General features: G+C 33.2%; 1 protein-coding gene across 14 annotated transcripts; it reads left to right on the forward strand.

The window, feature by feature from the left end:
- Positions 1 to 2,442: 2,442 nt before the first annotated feature.
- On the forward strand, positions 2,443 to 20,929 carry LOC114272985 (leucine-rich repeat receptor protein kinase HPCA1). Of its 14 annotated transcripts, none has more exons than XM_028214717.2 (18): positions 2,443 to 2,715; positions 7,792 to 7,912; positions 8,007 to 8,078; positions 9,629 to 9,703; positions 9,797 to 9,868; positions 10,945 to 11,094; positions 11,208 to 11,282; positions 11,768 to 11,839; positions 12,159 to 12,227; positions 12,408 to 12,482; positions 13,835 to 13,906; positions 14,076 to 14,210; positions 14,361 to 14,830; positions 14,915 to 15,058; positions 15,151 to 15,287; positions 15,825 to 16,044; positions 19,001 to 19,236; positions 20,257 to 20,929. In XM_028214717.2, exons 1-18 carry the CDS (start codon positions 2,589 to 2,591, stop codon positions 20,698 to 20,700), a joined length of 2,766 nt encoding a protein of 921 aa, XP_028070518.2. In that variant the 5' UTR covers positions 2,443 to 2,588; the 3' UTR covers positions 20,701 to 20,929. The 14 variants fall into 14 exon arrangements, with proteins under 14 accessions (XP_028070518.2, XP_028070519.2, XP_082724737.1 ...); XM_028214718.2 differs by having other exon boundaries at positions 2,489 to 2,715; positions 9,815 to 9,868; XM_028214719.2 differs by lacking the exon at positions 2,443 to 2,715 and adding an exon at positions 6,370 to 6,981.
- Positions 20,930 to 27,995: the final 7,066 nt, after the last annotated feature.

Consider the following 27,995-nt stretch of genomic DNA (forward strand, 5'->3'; position numbering starts at 1 on the left):
GGTTTTGAGGATGAGATTTGAAAAAGATGGATGAGTGGTAATAGAGGTAGGTGCTCTAATAAACCCTATCTCATGATTTATTGGGTGTGTGGACTTAATTATGAGATAGAATGTCCCAAAATTATTAATGTCCTCTTCAGTAAATTCATTTAAGGTTATTATAAAAAATAAATAAATAATATACCAAAATAATAAATAGGATGTTAATAGCAACATTTTTTTCAACTCATATTTTAACAAAAAATTAAAAGAAAAATCTATTCACATAACACGTTTACCTCTTTACACCATTCATTTGATATATATATATATATATTTCAATTTTATCCACGTGTGGAATTATATTTAAGGACAAAAAATAAAAATTAAATAGATTTGATTATCTCTTTACACCCATTACACTTCAATCCATATTTCTTTCTTCCTTTCTCATTTTTTCTTCTCCACACTATATCTACTTTTAAAAAGTATATAATGTTTTGATCATAAAAGAAAAATAATGGACAATGAAAGGGTGATGAAGGACCAGTAAAAAAGTGAAAATGGCGATTTTTTTTCCTTTGTTTTTTATGTTTTCATTTCGGTTTTTAAGAGAATTGTTTGGCTTTTGTTCGGTGTACCAAAACGAACAAAATCAAATAGCCTGGAATTATACTGTCGAATAAAAAATACATATCCAATAACTTACTGCCAAATAAAAAATACTTGTTCAGTAACCTACTGCCAAACAAAAAGTACATGCCTAGTAACGCGCTGCTAAACATTTTTAGTTTTGTTTTTTTGACATTTATTTTATTTTATTTTACTTTGAAAGATTATGCTTCTATTCATTACAATAAGCTAGTAGTGCATTGTTAATGATTTGTTAGATTTATATGATTTCTACTCATACAGTACCTCCGAAAATAAGTAATTAGATTTGTTTTCATTATCCGTGTGCAATTGGATGAGATAAAGCATATAATATTTGTATTAATCAATTACGTACGCTTGTCAATCCTGATGTAGTAATTACCAAAACTATCAACATAGATGGATTTTGATAACATCTTAATGTATTTTTATATATTGTTGGCTACATATTTTGTATAAGCCAATTACAATTTAACGCGTGGCAAAATAAAGGCAATACAGGAAGACTGTTCAAGTTTTCAATCATGATCGAACACGTGGTAGTCAGTATTGGTTTTACGAGATCTGCGTAGTATTGGATCAATAAAGAGATATAAAGTGATGTGGCTTCAACGGTTACTCACATTCAAATTCAAAATTAAGAGGGAAGTCTAACTGCAAGTGATGGCATAGTAGAGCTAACTATAAGGCAACATGATCAGCGATCATGGAGGAGCGATTCGACGGTTGGAAGTGCAGTTCGATGGTCATCCTTGAGCAGTATAAATAGCAGAGAAGGCCCCAGAAAAGCCCCCAAACTCAGATCCAAAAAACCTCAGTTTGCTTGTTTTTATTTTTCAGAAAACACTTTTCAGAAAATTCTACTTTCTTATTTTTCATGTTTTTTTATTTTTACTGAATTTTTTTAGTATTTTAAGCAATTTTTTTACTTTTTAGACACACCTAATATAAATACACGTAAAAAGTAAAAAAATTATAAAAAAAAATCTTTTAAAAATTCACTAAATACCAAAAATATATAAAAAAAAAATACAAGAATTCAGTATATTTTTTTTTATTTTTATGTATTTATTAATTTTTAAAAATATTTTTTCACAAAATTTTTACTTTTTAGATACATTTAACTAAGGTGTATCTAAAAAAGTAAAAAAAATGTTTAAAATTTTAAAAATATTCACTAAAAACAAAAGAATACGAAAACTAAAAAACTCAATTTTCAAAAAACTTAATTTAGAAAACTCAAACCAAACACACTTACTCTACTTTATTTTCTTTCTAGTTTTTACATTTTCTATTCTTTACATTCCTATACTTTAATTCCTGCACTACACTTCGTTCATAGGAGTAGTTTCAAGTAGATTGTTGCTGTAAACCTCTACGAGGCTGAATTGGATCATTGTAAGTTTTCATTTTAATAAAATGCTTCAATTGCTCTTCATTTGATTGTCATTTGCTTAATTCTCTTAAATCAAGCCACTAGTAAAAGTCCTCTTCATTGAGGCTGAAAGAACTCAAACACAATCGTCTGATAATTAGTTGGTAATTAATTTTCTGCAAGGACTGATTGCTCATAATTAAATAATAACTTTTAAAAGCCAAAAAAACTAACATATATATTTGTATTGACAAATTTGAAGATATATATGTATTGACAAATTTTATAAATGTTTGTATACTTCATATTTTTATGAATGTTTGATGTTTTAAGAAATATGTGGGTAAATATAGTTTGTTTAGTAACCTAATATCAAAATAATTCAAAAAGAATAGACGTAATAAGAAAAATCTTTAAGGTTTTGACAAAAAATTAATTTAAATTGAATTTTAATTATTTTTTAACAGTGGGTTTGAAGCACTGGCGGTTGTGCGAGAGTAGACGACGGCATAGGGAGGAGTAGGAGGAAGAGCAGTTGCGCGGCGGAAAGGTTGTTGCGAGGCGGCCTCGATCGCCGACGATGGATTTGGGGTCCACCTCGACCGCCGTAGAGCCATCTCTCATCTCCTTTAGAGTAGTCTCCATCAACAGGGTCGCGTTTCTCTCTGCTGGTCGGCCATTAGAGCTCAAAGCCGCTACCACCACAGGTACATGGACTCATGTCTGTGAATGAGATGAACTTCTCAAAACTCCAGAGGTGTGCTTGAAATTGATAGTGACGAAACGGGTTTGGCTTAAATTCGATTTCAAAATCACACCAAACAAAACGAGGCCAACGCTGCTTCAGATTATTACCAAACCCAGAAAAACTTGGATTGTTTTGGGTTGAGATTCCTGAATCAACATAATAATACCTTAATTATTCATTAATGGCCTTAATTTGTTTGAATTGAAATTTGCATTGTTGGTCCAACATTCAACAATCTGAAAAATGAAGAGAGAGAGAGAGATAAATAATCAAGAAATTTCAGTGGTGTTTAGTGGCTTGAATCAATTGTTGCAAGTCTTCTCGCCGAAGTGGAAGGGGAAAGGGCTCTGCTTCTGCTTCTAATTCTTATTTTTCAGAATTTTTTTCTTTCGGGTTTATTTATATTGAAGATAAGTCTGGATTTTCTGCGGTGGTTCTAAGTGTCCCAAAACATTACTCCCTCCGTCCCAAAATAATGGTTCCTTTTGGAGAATCCAACTTTTTTTGGTAGTACAATTATTGTACTTTTAAAAAGTTGGTTTTCCAAAATTACCCTTTGATAGTACACTTTTTTGAGAATATTAATGTCATAATTGTACTTTTTATATTATTTATGAATTTAAAAGAAGGGCAAAATGGGAAATTTATATTATTTTTGTACTTGATTTTTGAAGAGGGACTAATATTTTGGGACAATGAAAAATGAAATAAGGGACTAATATTATGGGACGGAAGGAGTACTATAATCACTGCAGAGAATCTAGACTTGTCTTGAATATAAATAAAAATGAGTACGGGCAGGTAGCTGTCTGGTTGTCTTTAATGTGATTAGGTAAGTATGTGGTTCAGCTTCGTCAGTCTTGCAGGTGTCACTCTCTGGTTTCCAGGGTCTGTTTCAATTTCTATTTGCTCAGATTGATCGTGCACATATGTATACGTCACTTGTTTTTGTCCTAAATTCAGATATTTTTGTGAATGGGTCTCTGAATTTTTTTTTGAATTAATTACTTAAAAATCTTATTTACAAATGTAATGGTAGATGAGATCTTATTTATGATTTTTTAAACAAATTTCTCAATTTTTAAAATTAAGAATAATATTAATTTTATAAATGTTCTAAATAATTGTATAAAAAAAAAAAGAGAGATTAAGAGTTTTTTCCCTTCCACTTATTGTTTTAATTCAACTATCCAATAAAACTAAGAATATTAATAGTTTTTCCAGGTTTAAAACTGAGAACATTATTAGTTTTATTTTTTATTTTTAAAAGTTATTTATTTATTTATTTTTTTTTATAGTTTTGCACATCAATATTCCATCATCATACTTCTTCATAAATACAAAATTTTCAGTTTTGCACAAAAAATAATTCAGTTCTTTTATTTTTTCTTCAAAATATATATATATATATTTGCACATAATTTTTTCCTATTTTTTTAATTTGAAAGTTGATGCTTTAAAGTTTTGCAAATCAAAATAAATGTCAAATTATTATATTCTTTTAAAAATAATCATAAATGATGAACAATCATTATTTGAAGGGTAATTCTGACTATTAAAATTTTAATGGGCTTGAACGCCCAAAAAATTTTAGTTGGGACTTAATAAAATATAAGTTCATAAATTAGGACTTGTGTGTAAATCCATCAATTTTTTATTTTTTATTTTTCATTTTAAAACCCTACAGAGGGACAAAAAGGATGATAGTGTGTTATTCTTCATAACAGTTTTTCCCAGGTAGGGTTTATGAATATTTTGAATGCAACCTTTTTATATGGCCATGTTTCTATATTTATTTGTTTCCTCCTGTTTCACATAGTGGGTGTTTGGAAAGTGGGTTTTTTTGTAGATTTTTTTAGTTGTAGGATATTGTTGGAGAAATTTTTTTTTATGTTTGGAAAGATAGTTGGGTTTTTTTGTAATTGGATGTGATGTTTGTGAGAGAAAAAGTGAAATGATTATGGGATTTGATGTGATATTTTGTTTGGATTTGTTTTTTTGGTTTTGTAGCCAATTTGTCTTTTAGTGGAAAAAACAAAAAAAAAATCCAAAACCCAACTTCCCAAACAGCGCCATAGTGCTGCAATTCTTGCAATTTATGTGTTTTCTTGTTTGGATCATTGAATCTTTATTGGAATGTATATTGTATAGTTCATCCCAAATTAAGAAGTTTCATTAGTGGGTTTTTAATGCTGTGTTTAGATTACGGATTTGTGGATGGGAAAGAAAAGGGGAGGGGAATGTGAAATAAAATTGAGATTTGCTTCCCTTTATAACTTCATTTCTTCATTTTCATCTATACCCCTATTGTGGGCCCAAATTCGGACCCATTTGTATGACCCGAACTATCTACCTTGTAGGTTCTGCAAAGGTCATTCATGCAAAAAATTAATTTCATTGGACATATGTAAACATAGGAACAAATCACATTTTGTTTTATAAAATGAATAATAAAGGTGATTGTAAAACATAAACCATCCTTTTTATAAGATAAAATGCGATTGTTCCTGTATTTATAATTGTTCGATAAAGCTATTTTTTGCATGAATAATTTTTATTGTGAGACCTATGAAGTAGACGGTTTGGCTCATCTGTGTTTACCCGGTTAGAGCCCGCAAGAGGGGTATGAATTGTTGTGGAGAAATGAAGTATGGAGGAGAGTTTATCCGAACAAAATTAGTTTATACTTCATTAATAGTTTTCTCTCCATTTACTTTCCCTTTACAAATCCCTATCCGAACTTATTATTCAAATATAGCCTAAAGGTTTGTGGAAAATGTACACACCCAAAAGAATATGCAGAAAATAAAGTGCATGATATAGATTCAAACTTAGAGTGGTGTGGGCTACACTGAGACTAAATTAAATCTTGTTAGCACATTTCATATTTGGGGTAGTTATTCTAGGTATGTAGTATTACTGCAATGTTTGTTGTGATTCTTCTTTACTGATCGATTTTGTGCTGCAATTATTCGAGAACTGGATTGATCATGGAAAAGAGAATGGAGCTAACCAATGTAATCCTGAATGTGATAAATTGGAAGCTGCACATTTATTGTTACTGAGAAGGTATGCACCTTTATGGTTATTGAGATGTCATTGAAACTACAGACCACGTAGCTAGTGGGATTGTGTCATATTGGCAAAGAGGCCAAAGTTTGGGGCTTCTTATCAGCCAAAAAGAAAATTACTGGAGTATGTAATCAATACAAAAAGTTAATGTAAGAGTACAAAATATGTTCAAGAAGAAGAAGAAGAATTGAAGCATATAATCAATACAAAAAAAGATGCAAATCGGTATATATGATATGGTCTAAGAGATATATTATGTCTATATAACTATTCTGATATATACACTTCACTCTCATTTACCAACTCACTTTATATTTACGATCCCTTAAAATGTCTTTAGCATGTTGTGATTATGACAATGTACAGTTGCCAACTTGTTTGAATGCTTGAAAGAAAATGACCCAAGAAGAAAATAATTCCTTGACTTGGTTGAATACTTGAAAATAATTCCTTAACTTGGTTGAATGTACAGTTGACAACTTGATTGAATGCTTGAAAATAATTCCTTAACTATTCTGATGAACAATCAATATATCGAATGCCATCTTCTTGAAAAAAACTCATTTATCGAAAGCCTACCAAGACTGGTAGATTTCTCTTAATTTTATTTATTTATATATATATTTAAAATTAGTTAATGTTGTTGACTTTGGAGTCAACAATTAATCAATAAGCCCACCTGGCTCTTTTTGTTTCCTTTTTTTTTTTTTTTTTTTTTCCTTCTTCTTCTTCTTATATGGTCAAAAATAGGTCCTGGTGTATAGGAGTTGCGTTGTAATTAATCTGAACCACTAAATGTATATCTATCAGCTTTCATAGTGTTTTTGGGATATATTAGATATATTTAGTTGGAAAACTTGAGGATAAGTATACGGGTATCATTATCATGGAAAACATTGTTATTATGTGCATCTTGAATATGTTTAAAGAGAGTATACGGGTATCATTATCATGGAAAAGTCTCTTGAAGAGTTCTAATAATCAACAGCGGAACTGAATGAAAGAAGACTGGTTTTGATGTGTTCATTGTAATTCAGTTAATCAAGAGTCTATATGGTTCTTTGTTGAATAATGGGATCAAGAATTCAGGTCTGTTTGCTGGTTATTTCCGTCCAAAATTTACTCGTAGGAGCACAGATGAATAATCTGGACTGTAAGTTCAATTCTTGTGTCCAAGTTTTTACTTAATTGATTTCACTAGTTATATATGTTATTAGTTTTTCTGTGCCTTGATTAATACAAACAAAAATGCAGACTTGCTTGTTAGATAATGCATCCTCCAGAAACACAAATAATTTGTGCACTGAATGTACGATGGCATATGCTAGACCTCTTTCTAGTTTCTTTCTCTTCACACAACACCTTATTTACTCTCGGGGTGATTGCTGATAAAAGGCGATGATAGAAAATGAATATATAAATACATATATATATATATATATATATTTGTCTTTTGTTGTTTCTGAGTGATTTTCACTAGTGGATGTCTTTTCTTAGCTTCCAAATGACAGTAGATTTGAGATTCAAAGTTTGAGTACGGTTTTTCCCGTAAGGATTTAAGCATGCAAAGGACTAGATCTTTGTAGATAAAATCTCTAGAATACATAGTTGCATATCTGCTGCGTGTTAACTGCTTTCAAAGTGATTTTTTTTTTTATCAACTACCGTGTTTATCTGGTTTAGCAACAAATTCTCATCCTGCATACTGTTTTGTGGTCACTCAGAAGCTAGCCTTGGATGTTTGAGTTCTTTAACTGAAGTATCAAATGGTCTTGATTAAATGGCCAAGATAGTACCTTGAACTAGAAAGTACTTAATCAAACAAAATATGATAAGACGAGTACTTTTAGCTGTTCCTTTTGTTTCTGGATTACTGGCCACTGCTGGGTTCTCATGTTCCATGCATTGGTTTTCCTTAATCCTGATAAAAATTTTGGGTAAAGTTAATTTATGTCCGACGCAGTTGCTGCTCTAAATGCTCTCAAAGAAATCTGGAACAACACACCACTCAATTGGGTTGGATCGGATCCATGTGGCGACAGTTGGGAAGGAATTCGTTGCACCAATTCACGTGTGACATCTATGTAAGTTCCTATTGTGTTTTACCTTTAATGCTTATGGAGAGTTGCTTATTCTACTTTTGAGAATTAAGAGGTTAACTTTAAGTTTCAATTCCAGAACATTAGCCAGCATGGGATTGACTGGTCAGCTGTCTGGAGACATTCAAGGGTTGTCTGAATTACGGACTTTGTAGGTCTTCTATTTGTTCTATCCCTATTCTCTCGTGAATAGATCCAGTTCCAATTAATTTTGCAGAGAATCATTCAGTTAGTGTTATTCATTCAAGACTAATGGGAAAACCTTCATTCTATGCGAGGTGCTAATGGGAAATTTTCCCCTTGTTCTATATAATTGAACAGTGCTCCTCATAGGCTCTATCTAGAGCATGAGATTGAAATTATTAATCCGTACGCCTAATAATCCTATGTTTGTTTTGAAATTTTGTTTCGGGATTATTAATCCAATGGATAATTAATCCAACAAATTTGTAAGATTATTAGTAATGGGGTAGGGGTAAGATTATATATCCTAAGCTGGGAAATAAAATAAAATGACTCTTTTACCTACTAATCCAATGCAAATCAAACAATGGACAATGGGATAATTTATCCTACTAATCTAATTGGATAGTGAATACCACACTAATTTGATGGGATTATTAATACCTTCACTATTAGTCTTGTGAATCAAACATGGCCATTGAGTAGTGGACTATTATGGTCATTTGTTAACACTTCCGTTTCCTGTTTTCTGCAATTGTATTCATTTTTTTTTGGAAACTCAAAATGAAAACTTGTTTGGTATATGGTTTTCGTTTTCAAAGAAATGAAATGATTCCAAAATATTTGGAAACAAAAAAATGGTGTTTTCACTTATTTTCAAAACAAGTTTTCGTTTTCTTTTTTCTCTCCCACCACTTCGGGCCACCCCCCACTGCTGGGCAGCTTGCTGCCAGAGAGCTCCAGCAAGCTTTCAGTGACTCTACAGAGACCATCTGATCACCACCGTGACCTCCGGCAACCTTTCGGTGGCCCTCTAGCCACCCCGTGACCTTTGGCCACACTCCAGCCATCAAGTTCGGCCACCCCCCACCACCAGGCACCACATCCATTCACCCTCCACCATCGGCCACCACCTCTGGCAACTCACCAAATATGTTTCTCTATTTTGTTTTTATTTGTATTCAAAACATTTTTGTATACCAAACAAGTTTTTTTTTGTTTTTCTTTCTTACCACAAAAAAAAAAAAAAAAAAAAAAGAAAGAAAGAAAAATTTTGTAAACAAAAAACAGGAAAATGACAGCATTAACAAATGACTCCAATATTTCATTTTTATTCTTTAGGAGCTTCTTGCCCATAATGGAATTCATTTTCAGGTCTTCGCAAATGTTTGCTAGGACCTGAATTATTTTGTATCCAAACAGATAATGACATGATAATTATATGTCTTCTTGCATTGTTGTAATGCCTACTCTCTCTCTCTCTCTCTCTCTCTCTGTCTCACACACACACACACACACACACACACACACAAACAAATGCTTGGTGACACTGACTAGATTGGTGTCACAGTTCATATTTCACTTAAATGCCTGATTGATGTGGTATAAAACACTACCTAGACAGTGTTCCCTACTTTATTGATAATAGCTGTTTGGAATTGTCTTTGTTTATTCTTTTCTTTACTTCCACATAAGAATTGTTAAAAGTAACCTCTGACTATCAGCTTGTGCATATAGGGATCTATCATACAACAACGGTTTGACAGGATCTCTTCCTCGATCAATTGGAAATTTGACTAAGTTATCAAACCTGTAAGAAATTTTTTGATTGTTGTTATACTATGCCTAATCTATTGATTACTAAGGTCAGTACCCCGTTACAAACCAATTCTACTTGCTTCTCAGAATCCTGGTTGGTTGCAGTTTCAGTGGTCCAATTCCAGAGACAATAGGATCTCTGCAGCAACTGAGCATTTTGTAAGGATTTGGACTTTGTTGTTTCTGTTTACTGTAAGAATCAATATATGTGAAACCTTAATATGGAAGTATCAGCAATTATTAGGCTCACATTCCTTGTGACATGATTCCATTCTTTGACATAATGATGGAATGTCAGAAATCTAAATTAATTCGGTATAAGTTCAAGTTATCAGATAAATTGTTTAGTCCATGGTTGTTAGAATTTTACAATTCACAGTTTGATTCGTGTAGTTGAACCTTAATTTGAGTGAATCTTCCGATTCAATTGCGATTCATTGCTATTCAAGCGATTCAGTTTTGCTTGCATAATGCATGAAACGACATCGTTTTCACAAAATAAAAAAAGAGATCAACTAATTATATTGATATATGTGGTTTTACATGTATATACATATATACTATTTAGTTATGTTGATATTTATTTCATTTTAAACACTATATGTGTATTTTTATATGTATATACATATCTAAAATTATATATTATGCTAAATAAAGTGAATCTTACAATTCACGATTTACTAATTTAGCAAAACAATTCACTATTTGATTCGCAATTTGACAACAATGCTCTCAAGTGATTGACATGATCAGTAAAACGAGATGGGCATTAACTACAACCTTTTACATACTTTTGACACAGTGATTGACTGCTCTTTACATAATTTGATCTTAAATATTTCATTTACAAAATTTTCGATTGATAATTTGATAGTATTGCAAATTGTTATATTCCTTTCCACAAATTATTTAGGTCATATGTATTATTTGGGCTTCCTATAAAATCCTAATAATTGCATCTTTCAAGAACAAATGCTCCCACCCTCTGATTTCTCTAGGTGAACCTACTTACTCCCTCTTCATGCTTTTAAAAGAAGAGAAAAATTTGATCGTGGAACCATTTTTTGGTCCTTTAAATCTTGCATAAAAAATTCCAATCTTTTAATTCATATCATGATGTTTCCATTTCAGAAATTTTCTACTGAATTGTGCATGTACTGAATGTAGTTTGGCATTTTATTGTGCAGTTGCATGCCTTGGCCTATATTTCAATTATTTCATTATGTATTCTACAGGTCTCTGACTTCCAACAGCTTCAGTGGACCAATTCCACCTTCAATTGGTAATCTCTCTAATCTTTATTGGCTGGATCTGAGTGTCAATAAGCTTTCTGGAACTATCCCTGTCTCACCTGGTCTGGATATGCTGGTTAATGCAAAACACTTGTATGTCTAATCTCTCTCTCTCTCTCTCTCTCTCTCTATTTAAGCTAACTAGTTTGATCTATTTATTGTTTATTTCCATACACTAATGACCTTAGATTCTTTATATTATTCAGTCATTGTGGAAGAAATCAGTTCTCTGGTGAAATCCCATCTCAACTTTTCAATGCAAATATGTCTCTGATACATGTGTGAGTTCCTTTGAACCAGCTACTTATTCATGAGTCTCTGGTATGCACTTGAATGACAGAACAATAGGTTATGCATATATGCAGTTTGCTTACCCGTATGGCAAGTATAAGCAACAAGCTTTCATGGTGAAAAAGAGAACAACATATGTTACGAGCATAATATGATGAGTCTCCCTCTCAATTTTGCTTACCCTTATGGCAAGTATCACTGTTGAGAGCTTGTTTGTTGGAAATCATCCTTTGATATGGGCAGACCTTTTGCCCCTTGATGTGGCTTTGTTGTGCCGAGCTTGAAATCTTAATCTGGGATTTTTTTCTCCTTCACAAATATATATATATATATATATTTCAAGGAGAGAGAAAGAGGGCTCTTTTTTTTTTTTTTTTTAATATGATGAGGAATGTTGGATTTAAATTTCTTGGCAGCCCATTTCTCTCAATCTGGGTACTAATTTCAATGTTATCTTGTGAATTAATTTGAGCAGGCTTTTTGGTAACAACAAACTCAGTGGCAAGATTCCTTCAACGCTAGGACTAGTGAAGACTTTGGAGATATTGTGAGTATCTCTATCACATACCCAATCAAAATCATAATAAGATGCTAGCTGTTAATACACATTAAATTTTTTGAGTATATAGTGTTGTCATCGGATGCCTGGATAGGAACTCATTGGTGGACCTATCCCATTGAACTTCAACACCTTGTACATTTAATGAGCTGTAGGCAGACAAAAAGAAAAAAAATTCCGTTTTAAGCTTAGTAAAAAAAAAAAAAAAAAACCTTTATTCTTGTTTCCAGGAAGTTGAGCTTATCCTGCATTAGGTTTTCAGCTTTACAGACTTTACTATGAGAGGCTTTTGATTTTTCACTTTCAGGTTCTTGTCAAACAATCAACTGACTGGCCCCTTTCCAGATCTTACTGGCTTGAATTCTCTCAACCACGTGTAAGTAGTAACAATCTTGCTTAGGAAAAAAGCCCATCATGGTTCTCAAGCATTTTATTAATGGATGTCTTGTTAATTCCTTGTTTTCCTCCTTCCGAAGCTGATGCACCTTTCCCACTATCATCTTGTTTTCATAAGTATGTTCAATACATGCTACATTGACCAAAATATTACTTGCAGGGATTTAAGCAATAATACTTTTGACAAGTCAGATTTCCCTCCATGGCTTGGAACCTTACAGTCTTTGGAAACATTGTACGTCTCTCTCTCTCTCTCTCTCTCTCTCAACAAACACGCATGCAACTTGAAACATTTCATTCCTTGGTGCTTCCTTGGTCTTTGCTGCAGACAACTGAAACATTGCAGTCAATTATCATATAATGTTCTCAAATTTGGGTGAATGAAAAGCATCCAGCTCAAAACCAATTGACAATGAGTATAGGGGCCTCTCAAGTATGTTAACTAAGCTTGGGTGGTTTAGAGAGAGATGATGTGTGATAACACTTCCTCGCACATGCAACCCGGATAGCATGTGGAGGTGACAGAGAGATGAGAGGGGAGAAATTAGACTTTGGGCCTAGACTTGACCCACCAAAGACCACCCAAGCCCCATCTTTGATACCATGTTAAAGGGTCCAACTCAAAATCAATTGGCAATGAGTGGAGGGGTCTCTCAAGTATATTAACCAAGCTTGGGTGGTTTAGAGAGACAATGTGGGACAAGTCTAACAGTTTCAATCAATCTTTTGTTCTCTACCACTTATTCGTTGAAGCACATTGCATTTCAGCTAAGAAAATTGCATAAAATGTGCTTCGGATCGCCAACATTATTGTTAAGTCAATTTTTCCAAAAGCCTAAGCTTTTAGGAAATGGCCTCACCCTCCCTCATGTGCAAGCCCGGAAGAAACCAAATGGGGATATAATACCAAGTGCTAACTTGGAGACTTGAACCCAAAACCTCTCTCAACTAGAGCTCTGATACCATGTTAAGTCATCAATTTTTCCAAAAGCCTAAGTTGTTAGGAAATGGGCCCAACAATATATATCAAGCTATCTAACAATTATTAAACCATAATGCATGCCTACCCCGATAACCTTATAACCTTCTGATTTAGTTTTATATGTATATGGTGAATACAATAGAGAACATGAAGAACATTTGTCTTTTGCTTTACACCAAGTTGCACAACATCCTTTTAAAAGAAATAATGGCAAGGAGAACATGCATTGAGGTGTTATGAAAGGATGATTTCCATAAACCTAACTGATGATATGACATCAAATGGAGCCAACTAGTGGAAATTAATTCATGTAGCTAACCCCAAGTAATTGGAACAACAGCTTGTTGAGTTGTGCTAGAGTCAGTATGACTTCTGACATGACTTAGGATAACTCAATATTGTACATAGAAAAAATTTCAAGTATTTATTATTTTCTTCTGTTTACTTCACTTATTTTCTTTGTTGATGTCAGCTTCCTAAATGTTAAAATTGATGTAGACATTACTCTTTCAATTTTGTGCTTGCAATTTTGCAAACAGCTTGTCAGCTAAAATGAGAAGTTTCAATGCACTACAATTATGTTTCCGCTAACATTGTACTTGTAGAATGATGGAAGACACAGGACTTGAAGGTCAAATTCCAAATGTCTTCTTCAGCCTTCCACTGTTAAGAGAAGTGTGAGTATCAGTTTAATCTCATATACTGCATTTCATATAATCATCTAGAATACAAAGTAAAAAAAAAAAAAATGGAACCTCCATGGGTTCTAATATGATTGATTCTAGTTGTTTATCTTATGTCATGCCCATTATAATCAAAGCAATTTGTTTTGGCATGCTGTGTCAGTGTATTGAGGAACAACAAGCTTAATGGCACTTTGGTTGTCAACTCCAACAATAGCAACCACCTGCAACTTATAGATTTGCAGAACAATTACATAACTGACTATATGGTGGGAAAGCGATTTAACTCTGAGTTAATGTAAGTAGTAAGACTGTTTTGGCTATTCCATCAGTAAGATGGTGTTAAAGAACTAAAACTAGTTCCATTTCTGGACATGCAATCTATTTACTGTTCTTTGGTTTATCATTCTATAACCTCATTGGTGTACTTTTCTGTTATTTTCTGTAGACTTGTAGGAAATCCAGTTTGCGAGGGCGCACAAGGGACAGAACCATACTGCATCATTCAACAGTCAAATTCCTCATATTCAACAGAACCAAAGACTTGTATGCAAGTTACATGCAAGTCACATCAAATATCCAGCCCCAACTGTAGATGTGCTTATCCATATACGGGTTTGCTAATTCTCGGAGCTCCTTCCTTTAACGTTAGAAACTCAAATATCTACACATCTCTCGAGAATTATCTGATGCGTTCTTTTCAGTCCTATCAACTCCCTGTGGATTCAGTTTCTCTGAGTAAAAATCCAGATGATTCTTTCATCATTCTAAGCTTAGAAGTTTTTCCATATGGCGTAGAGCATTTTGATCGAACTGGAATTTCTGGGATTGCGTTTGTGCTGTCCAACATGACTTTCCATCCTATGAAGCCTTTTGGGCCCTTGTTTTTCATTGCAGACCCATATTCATATTTTGCAGGTATAAAGTATATGTATACATGTGATTTCCCATTCTAATCTCCCTCTCTCTCTGTCTCTCTCTCTCATGTAAAAGAATCTACAGGAACTAAGAAGTCATCAAGTGCTGGCATTATCGGAGTGGCAGTTGGTTGTTCTTTGCTTGTGTTATTGTGTCTCCTTGCAGGAATTTATGCTTTCCATCAAAAGAGAAGAGCTGAAATTTCTGATAAGCAGAACAATCCTTTTGGTAAAATTAGGAGTTAATCTTGACAATGTATTTCCTGGTAATCATGTCTTATCTTGGGTGTTAGTCATAGCTTCGATGTCATACCAATGCAGCTTCTTGGCACCGAAATGAAAGCAATGGTGGTGCTCCTCAATTAAAAGGAGCTAGGTGTTTCTCATTTGAAGAGCTTAAGAAATACACAAACACTTTCTCAGATGCCAACTGTATTGGAGTTGGTGGCTACGGAAAGGTTGACTTCTGTATTCTTATAGCTAGAGAATAGATTGTTGAAAGATTAATTGTTACATTCTTTTTGCTAGAGAATAGATTGTTTGTGATTCTTTTCTCTTCTTGGTACAACATAGCTCATATATTACTAGTTTCCTTATTTACAGACTGAGTTTTGGACCTTTCAACTGTGACAGAAGTCTCTGAACTTTTTTTAAGAGTACAATTACAAGAAGTTTTTTTTTTTTTTTTTTTGAAATGAGAAGTAGGTGACTGATCTTTGAAATTGTATGAACTATTTCCGGAATATCATTGATAAATTTAGTAATTATTGAACTTTTGTGTGCTTGCAAACTCGCTTTGAAAATTCCTAGAAAACAACCCTATGTTTTTTCTTTTCAATAAATATTGATTTAGTTTAAATATGGAGCATTGTTCCTCCATTTTTTTTTTAATCTTTTCTCTTCAACATGTTTCTTATCCATCCTAGAATATTTTTGCAATGTATTTCTTTGTGCTGTGCAACTTGCACATTCACAGTTCTTTGTTTTATTTACAGGTATATAGAGGAACTCTTCCCAGTGAGCAACTGGTTGCCATCAAGAGGGCTAAACAAGGATCTACGCAGGGTGATCTTGAATTTAAAAGTGAGCTTGAGCTTCTATCCAGGGTTCATCATAAGAATGTTGTCAGCCTTGTGGGTTTCTGTTTTGAGCAAGACGAACAAATGTTGGTGTATGAGTATATTGCAAATGGTACACTGAAGGAGTCTCTTTCAGGTACTTGACACTTATTTCCTATTCCACTCCACCAATATGGATATTGATACTTGTTCTTCAGTTGCTTACTTTATAATGATGCATATAGTGGCAATTTTTAACGTGTACGTATTCTTGTTTGTCGTAACTATTTGTTCAAGCAAATACCTTGCCTGATTTGAATGTAGCTGAAAATAAGTAAAGAAATCAAGAAAGTAAAATGCATTTTACCTTCCTGCTGTCACTAATTACATCCAAATTAACAAAAACTGTGTCGCACAGATTTTGAAAGTTGCATGAAAAAAATAAAATGTCAATCAAATTTTATTACAAAAAGACTGTTTTTCCATTCATAATCTTCTTCCCCAATTGAAAATCCTAACTTAAAAATCCTAATATTAACTCACCTACCCCCTGCCACCACTACCTATGAAGCACGGACACTGACACTGACACTGACACTGACACTGACACGGACACGGATACGGACACGGGACACGGCAATTTTCAAAAAATGGGGACACGGACACGGCAGGGGACACGGCGATTTTTTTTTTATATATATATATATATATTTTTATGTGTTATGTAGCTTCGGATTACATTCATTCTAAAGGCAGATGGTGTGTTATTGGCAGAATTTGAACTAGACATTTTTCCTATAAATTAACATTAACATTAAAAGGATAAATAAAAAAATAAAAAAAAACAAAAAAAAGAGCTTAAATAGAATTTAAATAAAACAGAATTTAAACATATAATTAAAAAAAAAACCTCATCTAAATAAAGAGTTTAAATAAAAAAAACAGAATTTAAATACAGTTTTATATATATACATATATATATAAACATATAATTAAAAAAAAAAGTTCTTACATATATATATATATATAAATATATAAACAAATAAAAATAAAAATAAAAAAGAGTCTTACATATAATATATATCAAAATAAAAAAATAAAAAAAAAGAGGCTTATTAATATATATCAAAATAAAAAATAAATAAAAAAAATAGTATGTTACATATAACATATATAAACGTAAAAAAAATAAAAATAAAAATAAAAATAAAACTCATTCTCATCTCAGTCGAAAGCTGAGAGAGAGAGAGAGAGAAAGAGAAGGAGATAGAGGCGAAAGAGAGAGAGCGAGAGACGCAGAGAGAGGGGCTTACCTCGAAGACGACTGGTCGACTGAAGCAGAGACTGAGGGCTGCGATTGACGTCAGAGGGCTGCGATCAATGTCAGAGGCTTCGATCGACGTCGGAGGGCTTCGATCAACGTCAGAGGGCTGCGATCGACGTCGGAGGGCTGCGACTGAGAGACAGAGCTTCGATCAACTTCGGAGGGCTTCGACTGAGAGAGAGGGCTTCGACTGAGAGAGAGAAGGCAGGTTTGATTTTTCACCTTTACTCAGTTTCGATTAGGGCTTGTTTTTCTTTTTTTTTTTTTTTACTTTATAAATATTATACTTTGACCCCAAATAAATATAAAAAATTCAAAAACGAGCCCCGCCGTGTCCCATGGCGTGTCCAGAAATGGACACGCGTGTCCCCTCCGTGTCCCTGCCGTGTCCTCTTCCAAAAAAATCATTAAATTAAAGGGACACGCCATCTGGCGTGTCCCATACGTGTCCACGGCGTGTCCCCGTGTCTGCAATTCCTACCACCCCCACCATCACCGACTTGACTTGCCTTCCCTCCACCTCCCCACCTCCGCCCACTTGCTTTGCCAGTCACCTACCACCATCCCCGCCACCTCTACCACCTGTCTCGCCTCCTTCCTGTTGCCCCATGACCCCTCTTTTCACCTCATACTCCCCTTCTGATTGAATCTATGGGTGTGTTGTTGAATCAATGCAAGATTTAAAAAATAAAAAATAAAATAAATAAATAAAACAGTTGAGATCGATGCAAAACACATGGTGGGTTTGTTGGCAAGGTCATGTAGAACAGATCTATGGTGAAGTGGGTGGGTTGATGTGCCGAGGCAGTGCACAAGTGGGTTATGACGTTATAGTACAGATACATATGCACTAAGAAGCACGAACACTTCTAAGAAGATGACGTATCCGTGTTATATCCGTGTCGGACACTAACACTCTTTGGACACTTGGAGGATACAAATGTCTATTGCTTAAACACACGTGTCTATCGATTAGACATAGGTAAAACTAATTATAAGTTTGAACAAAATAGCTTAAGATACAATAATAATACAAAAATATATAAATTTATAGGAATTAGTGTCACATTGCATTTTTTTTTATTATCTTTAAATGATATATTCATATATATAACATATAATAAATATATAAAATTATATATTTTATGCGTATCCCCCACGTGTCGTGTCTTGCATTTGTTAAAAATTGGCGTGTCTGTGTCATGTCGCATGTCCGTGTCCATGCTTCTTAGCGTATGCATATACTTATATACATATGTCTGTGTGTAATTTAATATGTGATTATATATGGATTAAAAATTAAATTAGCAATTAAGTAAAAGCAAGAAAATTTGTGTTAATATGCGGTTTGATTTATGCTAATATGGTTTGATTTGTTTAAAATGTGATTCAAGTTAGATAAGGGTGAAAGAGAAGATAAGTAAAAGAAAACAATGAAGGCATAAGGTCATCTTGTACATTCTGTTAACAAAGTTAACTTTGCATTTTAGTCAAAAATCTCGTGAGAGTTATTTGCATATATTTAAATGTTAGAGAGGTAAAGTTCTCTGGGGTTAAAACCACAAGAGTGTAAAGTAGAAAAAAAAAATGTTTCTGTAGTTTTATCTTTCTCTAACCTCAGTCGAAACTTGAATGTTTCACGCATCTCCTCTAGCCAAAAGAACAGGAAAAAAGTATAATAAAAAAAGGAATCCCTAGAGTTTGTAAACTGCACTACCAGACTTATGTTTTTAGGCAATACATGCATTTGACTAAACAGTAACAATTAAAGTGCATATTACCTATGCAGGGAAATCTGGACTCAGGCTGGATTGGATGAGGAGACTTCGAATAGCCCTTGGAGCAGCAAGAGGTTTGCAATATCTACATGAGCTTGCCAACCCTCCAATCATACATAGGGACATCAAATCAAACAATATCTTACTAGATGAATACTTGAATGCAAAAGTTTCTGATTTTGGCCTGTCCAAGAGTATTGGTGACCCTGAAATCTGTCATATTACCACCCAAATCAAGGGGACAATGGTCAGTAAATTTTCCTCTAAACCCTGGTTTTGAAATATCAGCAAACTACTATAAATTAGAAGTTGGTTGAAGTATTTACAAAGCATCTTATTCATAGTTAAAATCTATTTGTTCTTGAAGTTCTCAGTTCTCAGTAATGAGAAAAGTTCTCATGAAATTGGTCTCAAGTAGTCATAGACCTCCATTTGTAAAAGAACCGAATCAAATAAATAAAACCCTCAATTTTGTTTTGATGAGAAGAAAATTAAAGCAGGTTGTGTAATTTTTTCCCCATTATATTATGGGTGGTAGCTGGTTGAGGTAGAAAAAAAAAACAAAAAAAAAGAAGAAGAAATCGCATGGGATGGTATAAACCAAACCAAACTGAACCAAGCCTTAAGTCCCATCAAATGGGATCGACTGCATAATCCTTCTTTTCCACTCAACTCTATCCATCCAAGGCCATTTCGTTAGTCAAATTAAGAAAATTCATATTTCTATTTACTACATTAATCCACGTTAATCTAAGTTTACCCCTTCCCCTAACACTACCATCTACCGTTACTGTATTGCATCTCTTACCTTATGGAATGGTATCTTGAAGAAAAATAGCTGTAGGACAATAGAGAATGGGGATTTTTCTCATTATGAAATACAACTTTTGTAGGTCTTCAAGGCAAAAAAATATTGCTCAGTATGACTTGAAAATTTGTACATATAGATATACATATATATTTTTAACTATCAGTAATCCTATTTCGGGCAAGGTTGTAGAGATCCAATAAATTTTATAAGGCCTACCTAGTACCTGCTATCTACATGCTACTGGTGTGTGGGATGTCTCTTTATTTATTTATTTTGTTGGATCATGTGATGTCTCATTCATTGTCAAAAAGGATGCACACCATTTTATCTTTGCTGAAAAGAATATCTTAAACAAATTTATGTAGTGAACCACGAAGGTAATATTTTGAGTTCTTTGAAGAAGCTTGATATTGCTTAGTATTTTCGACTAAAAGCGGGATTTTTTTATTGGTGTAGGGCTACTTGGATCCTGAATATTGCATGACTCAACAGTTGACTGAGAAGAGTGACGTTTATGGCTTTGGAGTGCTAATGATTGAGCTGATAACTGCGAAACAGCCGATCGAGAAAGGCAAATACATTGTAAGAGAGGTAAGGCAGAAAATAGACGAGACAAAGGATCTATACGATCTTCATGAGATTATCGATCCAAACATTTTGGGCACCGCATTGAAAGGTTTAGAGAAATTTGTGGATTTGGCAATGAGGTGTGTCGAAGAAGAAGGAGCTGCGAGGCCTACAATGGGTGAGGTGGTAAAAGAGATTGAGAACATCATGCAAATTGCCAGTTGGAACCCTAATGCTGACTCAGTGTCCACTTCAGTCTGTTATGAAGAGACTAGCAACCATCCTTACATCGAAGAAAGCCTCATTATGTATAGCAGGACCTTGACACGTTAAATGTTAGTGCCCCGGTAAGTATTATTAAACATTTTCGTGTAGAACATGTGATGAATTCTTGGCTTTTCTTTCTTTTGTTGGACGGTCTTAGGTGTGTTGCTTGTCTGGTAGACTATGAAGACAGAAAGAGAAAAGTGAAATGAAATCAAAATATTGATGCACATATTGTGTGTATATTAGGCTAAGTCTTGTGATTTTTCTATAAATAAGCTACTATTGTCTATTCCAAGTAATCATCCCTCAATTTTCTGTTGTATTGAGGAAAGAAAATGTGATTTACTGATTCATTTCTGATGAAAATTCTATATATGCAACAATTAGTAGATTTCAAGAGGCATGGATTCTCACCCATGTCCTTGGTTGTAAGTTTCTTGGGAATGTTTGTTAGTTTGCATGATGACAATATTGGAGTTTCTTACCATGGATATGGTTATAAATTATGTGTCCTTATCATAGATTTAGTTTGTTAGTTTGCAAGGAAATTCTATAATAATGGGTGTACCATTTGCCCAATTTACGACTTTTGTGGTCTTTTGTTATGACTCATTATGTGTTGATTATGACCTAATTATAACTCATTATAATATTAATTAACTCATTATAGTTTTAATTATGACTAGTTATGATCTATTGTGATTATTATTTTTATGGGAAATTTGGCTATAAACCCCCTTTACATTCCTTTCATTGTTAAAAGGACTAAGAAAAAAATTATACTTTCTAAACCTCCTCATAGTTATAAAATCTTGCATAAAGGATAAAATTTATTATTTAAATATTTTATTAGACTATTATACCCTCAACTAAATTTTCTCACATTCTTCACCCACTCTCTCCCCACCTTCTCTCCCTCTCTTCTCCATCTCTCTCTTTCCTAACTCCTTCAAGCTTCAGATATGGAAGCTCAGCTACCGCCTTTGAAACTCCTGTATTGACCTCACCAATGTTGTCGGCGTCCAATCCTCTTCCGCCGCTCCCTCCAGCAAACACGCCAAGCTCCGCCACGTCTCCGCTGATTTGCTCTTCCTACGCATATGTGTATGTATGTATTTATATATATGTGTGTGCATGTATGTATGTATATATGACTCATACATACATGTGTATATGTATATATATCGGTAAGTGAGTGTATGTATTTATATTACGCAATATTTTTTTAAAACACATATTTGAATTTTGAATATATATGTATATGTACATATATATATATATATATATTTGTGTGTATGAGTGTTGTTGAACACATGCATTCTTTGAAATCAAAAGATAGAGAGATATTTGGATGTGTTATCTGAAATGGTCACCTCAATCAGATTATGATTATGTTGATATTTGGATGTTTTTATTTAGTTTTTGATTTGTGTGTTTTGTGGTTATATATCCTTGTAATATAGATTTGTGTTTTTACTAGTTTTTGAATTGATCTGTTCATACTCAGCTTGTTCAATGGATGATCGATCTATTAAAATGGATGATCTATTCAATTTCTATCTCTCTCTCTCTCTCTCTCTCTGATAAGAATCTCTCTAATAAGAATTTCACACAGAGATTTTACTAATCAGAGTAAAGTTTACTCTGAATCAAAGTAAAATTTTACTCTGGTTAAAAAATGTTGATTTGCTTAAAAATATAAAATTTTACTTTGAATCATAGTAAACTTTACTATGATTCAAAGTAAAACTTTATTCTAAAATTTTACTTTGGTTAAAAAACATGTTGATTTTCTCAGCAACCAAACTATATTTGGTTTTCTTGTTATGTTTATGTGATTTTCGCATCAACCAAACACACAAGGTTATTAATACATGACACTTAGTGTGATTCAAAGTGGATACTCTCCTTAGATCATAGTAAAATTGTACTTTCAGAGTAAAATTTTACTCTAAATTAAAATAAAGTTTACTATGATTAAAATAAAATTTTACTCTGGTTAAAACTATGTTGATTTGCTTAACAATATAAAATTTTATTTTGAATCATAGTAAATTTTACTCTGATTCAGAGTAAAATTTTACTCTAGCTAAAAACATGTTGATTTGCTTAAGAATATAAAATTTTACTTTGAATCATAGTAAACTTTACCCTGATTCAGAGTAAAATTTTACTCTGAATCAGAGTAAAGTTTACTATGATTCAAAGTAAAATTTTATTCTAAAATACACTGTGAAGATGGCTTAATATGAGAGCTAATAGATATGAGGTTAATATAGTAAAAGAAACAAGTTTTAAGATATTAGGGGGTTTTGAAAGTACCTATATAATTCTTATCCTTTTAAAAGGCAAATTAGACAGTGAGGGGTCTATCATCAAATCCCCCTATTTTTATTACACCTGAAGTGATATTTGGTTTTGATCTATTGTGGTGTTATTTACGATTTGATTATGATTTGATTATCATACATTATGGTGTTAGTTATTATTAGTTATAACTTATGTGGTTATACTTTTGGTTATGACCGAATAGGTTTTAGTTTTGCCTAAAAGGTGTTTGATTATGATTCATTACATTATGACAGAAAGACATTTGGTTATGATACATTGTGGTATTACCACCATAAAATATCATAACTTGCACATAATACATTTCTTCTTGAGGAGTGTGTATTATAACATTACCATTGTCGCATGTTTATTATATTTATAAATAACATATATATATATATATATATCGTTGTAAATTATGTATCATTATTATAGATCAAGTTCGTAGGATGGGCACAAAAACTCATTTGCATGTTTGTGTTAAGTAAATTATACTTATGGTAGAAGATCCTAACTTTGTCGCACCAACAACAAAGTACAGTACACCAAAATATTCTTAATTTATTTTATACTTTAAAATCTCGTATTGTTTGATGTAAATGTCGGTTTCAAATGGATTTGGTTAGAATTCTTTTATCGAAATCTATTAAAATTACATAGAAATTCTAAATAAAACATATTGAAATTTTACTGTCCAAATTAAGATTAACATATTCAATCTAAAAATAAAAATAATAATTAAGATTAATATAGTACAATCCAATTTTACAGGTAATATTTTCAAAAAGTGAAATTTCACAACCAGCACTAAACTCACAATCATCATTAATGTTACCAAGCAAAATTTATGAAAATAGTGAAAGGTAACCTTAAAACACTAAAATTTCACATTAAAGTTGTATTTGAGAAACATATTTTGAGATAAAAAGTACGAAAATTTGTTTGGTTTGTTTTTTTTTTCAAAAGATGTTTTGAAAAATTATTTTGAAAGAGAGTTTTGAAAAAAGTGATTGATTTGATGTGTGTGAGAGAGAGATTTGTTTGGAAAACTTGTAAACCAAACAAGTTTTGGAAAAAAAATTTAAAAAAATTTGTTTAGTTTGATTACTTTTGAAAACTTATTTGTAGAAAATTTTTCCCAAAATTTTTTGAGAAACACAAACCAAACAAGGCAACTTTCTCAGAGACTATTGAGTGGCAAAATTCTACTACCATTTACTTGAAACTCTACATCGGCTTCTCTTTCGCATTCTGTGTATGATTCTCTGTTATAATTATTTAGGGACAAGACTAAGATTTTAACTAAGGAGGGACAAGACTAAGACTAATTGTTGAGTATTATTAATTTGAGACACGTGACTTAGTTTAATTTGGTTTGGTGTAAAAATTAATTATCAAAATTTAAAAATTATTTTGACATCATACATATGATTTATAATAGAAACCATCCTAACATTTAAATCAATAAAATCTCAAGCTATAAGAAACGCACATAAAATTGAAAAATGCTAACGAAGTATTTAATAAAAGGAAGAGAAAATATCATTTCGCTCTCCAAACTTTCATGCATTTTTCAATTTAACCCTTAGACTTCGATTAATATCAATTTTATACCCAAACTTTCAAAATTTTGATCAATTTGGCCCTTGTCGTCACATTTCGTCAACAATTAGATGAAATATGCTGATGTGGGGGCAAATTGATTTTTAAGGTATAGTTTGAGGTACAAATTGATTTTTAATTTGGGGGGAAAATTGATTTTAAAGATATAGTTTGAGGGGTAAAATAAAATTTCCAATGAATGTTGATTCCACGTCAGTACATTCCATCTAATTGTAGACGGAATGTGACAATAGAGGTAAATTTGATCAAAATTTCGAAAGTTCAGGTGTCAAATTGATATTAATCGAAGTCTGGGGGTTAAATTGAAAAATGCGTGAAAGTTTTGGGGTAAAATGATATTTCCTCTAAAAGGAATTGCTTTCTTAAATTTATTTGTAAAGCAAATAAATCATAAATTTGATGTGCTTGATCCAATCAATAGTGTCAAATTTATTTTTTTTTTAAAAAGAAATAATAAAAAGGACATATATCTAATTGAGAAAATTGTTAAAAATTTCAATTTAAGGAGAGTATAAGGCATTAGGTCGCATGAGTATTTTTCTTTGATGAAAAATCCACCCTTTGTGAAATATTATGCTCACAAGTACATTTTATTGTTTTGAAGGACATTTTATTTCCAATTTTACTACTTAATTTTTCTAGTGATTTTTTTTGTCTGTTGACTTTTTCTGACTACCTATTCAAATTTATGTCTATTTGTTTAAGAAATTTTCCCTATTTGTTCAAATTTTTTCCCTATCTGTTTAATTTTCCCCCCATTTATTCAATTTTTTTATCCTACCTGTTTAATTTTTTGATATTTTCAATTCAAATTTTCCTTATCTGTTCAAATATTTGTCCAAATAAAATATATCTGTTGAAATTTATATGTTCAAAATTCTTATATGTTATTTTTTTTATCTGTTCAAATTATTTTCTATCTGTTAATTTAGGTTGCCATTGAGAGTCCCCATACACAGAAAAAGAGTGTGTTCATTTCTATCTGTTGCAATCTGTTTCATCATCAACAACCAACCAACCAACTACCACCACCAACAAAAATAAATAAATAAATAACGCACACAAGCAACAGATCAAACAGATCAAAGCTTTCTTATTTGTTTAACAAACACATAGATCAAAGCAAACTCACGCAACCACTCATTTTCAGAAGCTCTAATCTAGTACAGCACGTCCATGGCATTGTCGTAGGCCGTTGAAAGCCAATGCTCTAGTGTGAGTCGATACTCGATGAAGTCGCTACCGTGGATGTACACGATTAGCGGCAGCTTTGCGGCGGTAGAGTGACGGAGGCATCGGTGGGAGAGGAAGAGCCGGAGTCAGATCCCACCGAATGCACTTAGATTTGACCCTCCATGAAGCCACTAGTTATTTGTTCAAGATTCAGATCTACTTCTTCTTCAAGGCTTTACGACGGCGGACAACGGAAGCCATTTGCACCACCTCCATATCTAGCGAAGTAAAGGGATTCGACATTGTCGAAAAACCCTAAGTCGAAACCCTAGGTTGTAGTAACGGCGAAGGCGGATGGAAGACGATGATGAGTCGGAGGTAGAGATGCGAAGTGTAAGAGAGAGAGAGAAATCAAATCCGAACAACGATCGATCGATTGGTGTCAAAGAAAATAGAGAGAGACGAGCAGTGAAAGAAAGTGATACTATATATATACATATGGGTATTTTGATCATTTTGTCTAGTCTTATCTTTATAGACAAGGTATTTTAAAGTGTGAAGTTTTTGCCAAACAAAATTTAAATTTGAATTTATGGACCGAGTGTCTTATATAATTTTTGAGATGCAATATAAAAAGTATTTTTAAAACATTAAATTAAAAACATTTTTTAAAAAGGAGATTATTTGGCCAATGCACCCTTGTTGTAAGATTTTTATTGGGATAAGGGCACAAATAAATAAATAAAATGTTATTTACACACCACAAATTATTTCAGTACACACCATTTACTCATTGCACATCACATCTAATTTTGATTTTCTATTTTTCACTCAATACACACCATCAATTTTCCAATATTTCCAAAGGGAAATGTTTGGGACCCCCTTTGGGGATGACCCCCACACCCCCAAAATGATCTTGGCCCTCTATGTATGTGTGGGGTCCAAATCATGAGTGGTTCAGATTTGTGAGGGTTTTGTGAGAGTGGGGGTCTCAATCATTACTCATTTCCAAAATATCCACATCTTCTCCAATCATAACCATAACCCTAACCTCACTCCTACACCACTACTGTTGTCACCGCCGCAATCAAAAGCTACTGGCCGCCACTCTTACCCAACCCCCTCATCAGGTCGCCACCCCCTTCCGTTGCCTCTCTTTCGCCTCTTGTCATAACTTTTCTCAAGCACTTCTTCTTTCTCATTCTTTTTCAAGTCTACACTTGTTCTCTACTTTCGACTGTCGTCATCAGCCATAGCCACCACGACCTGCTTTCCCAGCAAAATCGTAGCCCTCGTAGCTTTTCACCATCGCGATGCACCTCCGCCACAAACCTCATCCATCGCTTCCCCTAAATCACAAAGAGGGAGAGATCCGCTTTTGTGAGAGAGAGAGAGAGAGAGAGAGAGAGAGAAAGAAAGAGAGAGAGAGAGAGAGAGAGAGAGAGAGAGAGAGAGATCCACGGCCGCAAGAGAGAGATCTCTCATGAGACAGAGGGACAAATCTAAGGTTTCACGATGAAGAAGAAGAAGAAGAAGAAGAAAAAGAAGGAGGCAAATGATGTGGAAGACTAAAGGCGCGACAAGGCTTGATGATGAAGGAGGTGAAGTCGCAAGAAAAATGAAGAGGGGCAAAGGAGCGGCGCCGACGCAGATTTGAAGCCAGAGGTGTGTGGATTGCAGCGGTGGCTATTAGTGGTGTATAGATGTGTATGAGAAATTAGAGTTTAGGATTTGTCTAAAAAAAGTAATTTAACTGAGGGACACAATTGTAATAAAAAAAATTGAGAAACAATAAGTATTGAGTAAATGAGTAGTGTGTAAATAGAATTATCTTTAAAAAAAACAGAAATGGTACAGACCCCCACAAACACACAAACACCCCATATCCATGACCCCCCCCCCCAACACGTGTCAGAGAGATAGGAAAAAAAAAAAAAAGAAAAAAAGAAAAAACAAAAACACACATGACCATTTACAATAATTTGAGGTCATGAGGCCCTCCAAAATAGGAGTCCCAAGTATTTTCCTCAAAAATATTGCAAACTAAAGTCCTCTAACAATATAGAGAATATTTTTAGAGTGGTGTTATTAGCACCTTATGAATTATTTTGGACTCCTCATTTCTTTGGACCCCCACTTACAAATTTTGAAATCCTTAAAATTTCTCCCCCCTCCCAAATAATACCAAAATTATCCTTAAACATTCCACCCATTGAATGCACATTCTCCAC

Source organism: Camellia sinensis, chromosome 5, assembly GCF_055761805.1.
Source record: "Camellia sinensis isolate YWXY chromosome 5, ASM5576180v1, whole genome shotgun sequence".
Classification (NCBI taxonomy): Eukaryota; Viridiplantae; Streptophyta; class Magnoliopsida; order Ericales; family Theaceae; genus Camellia; species Camellia sinensis.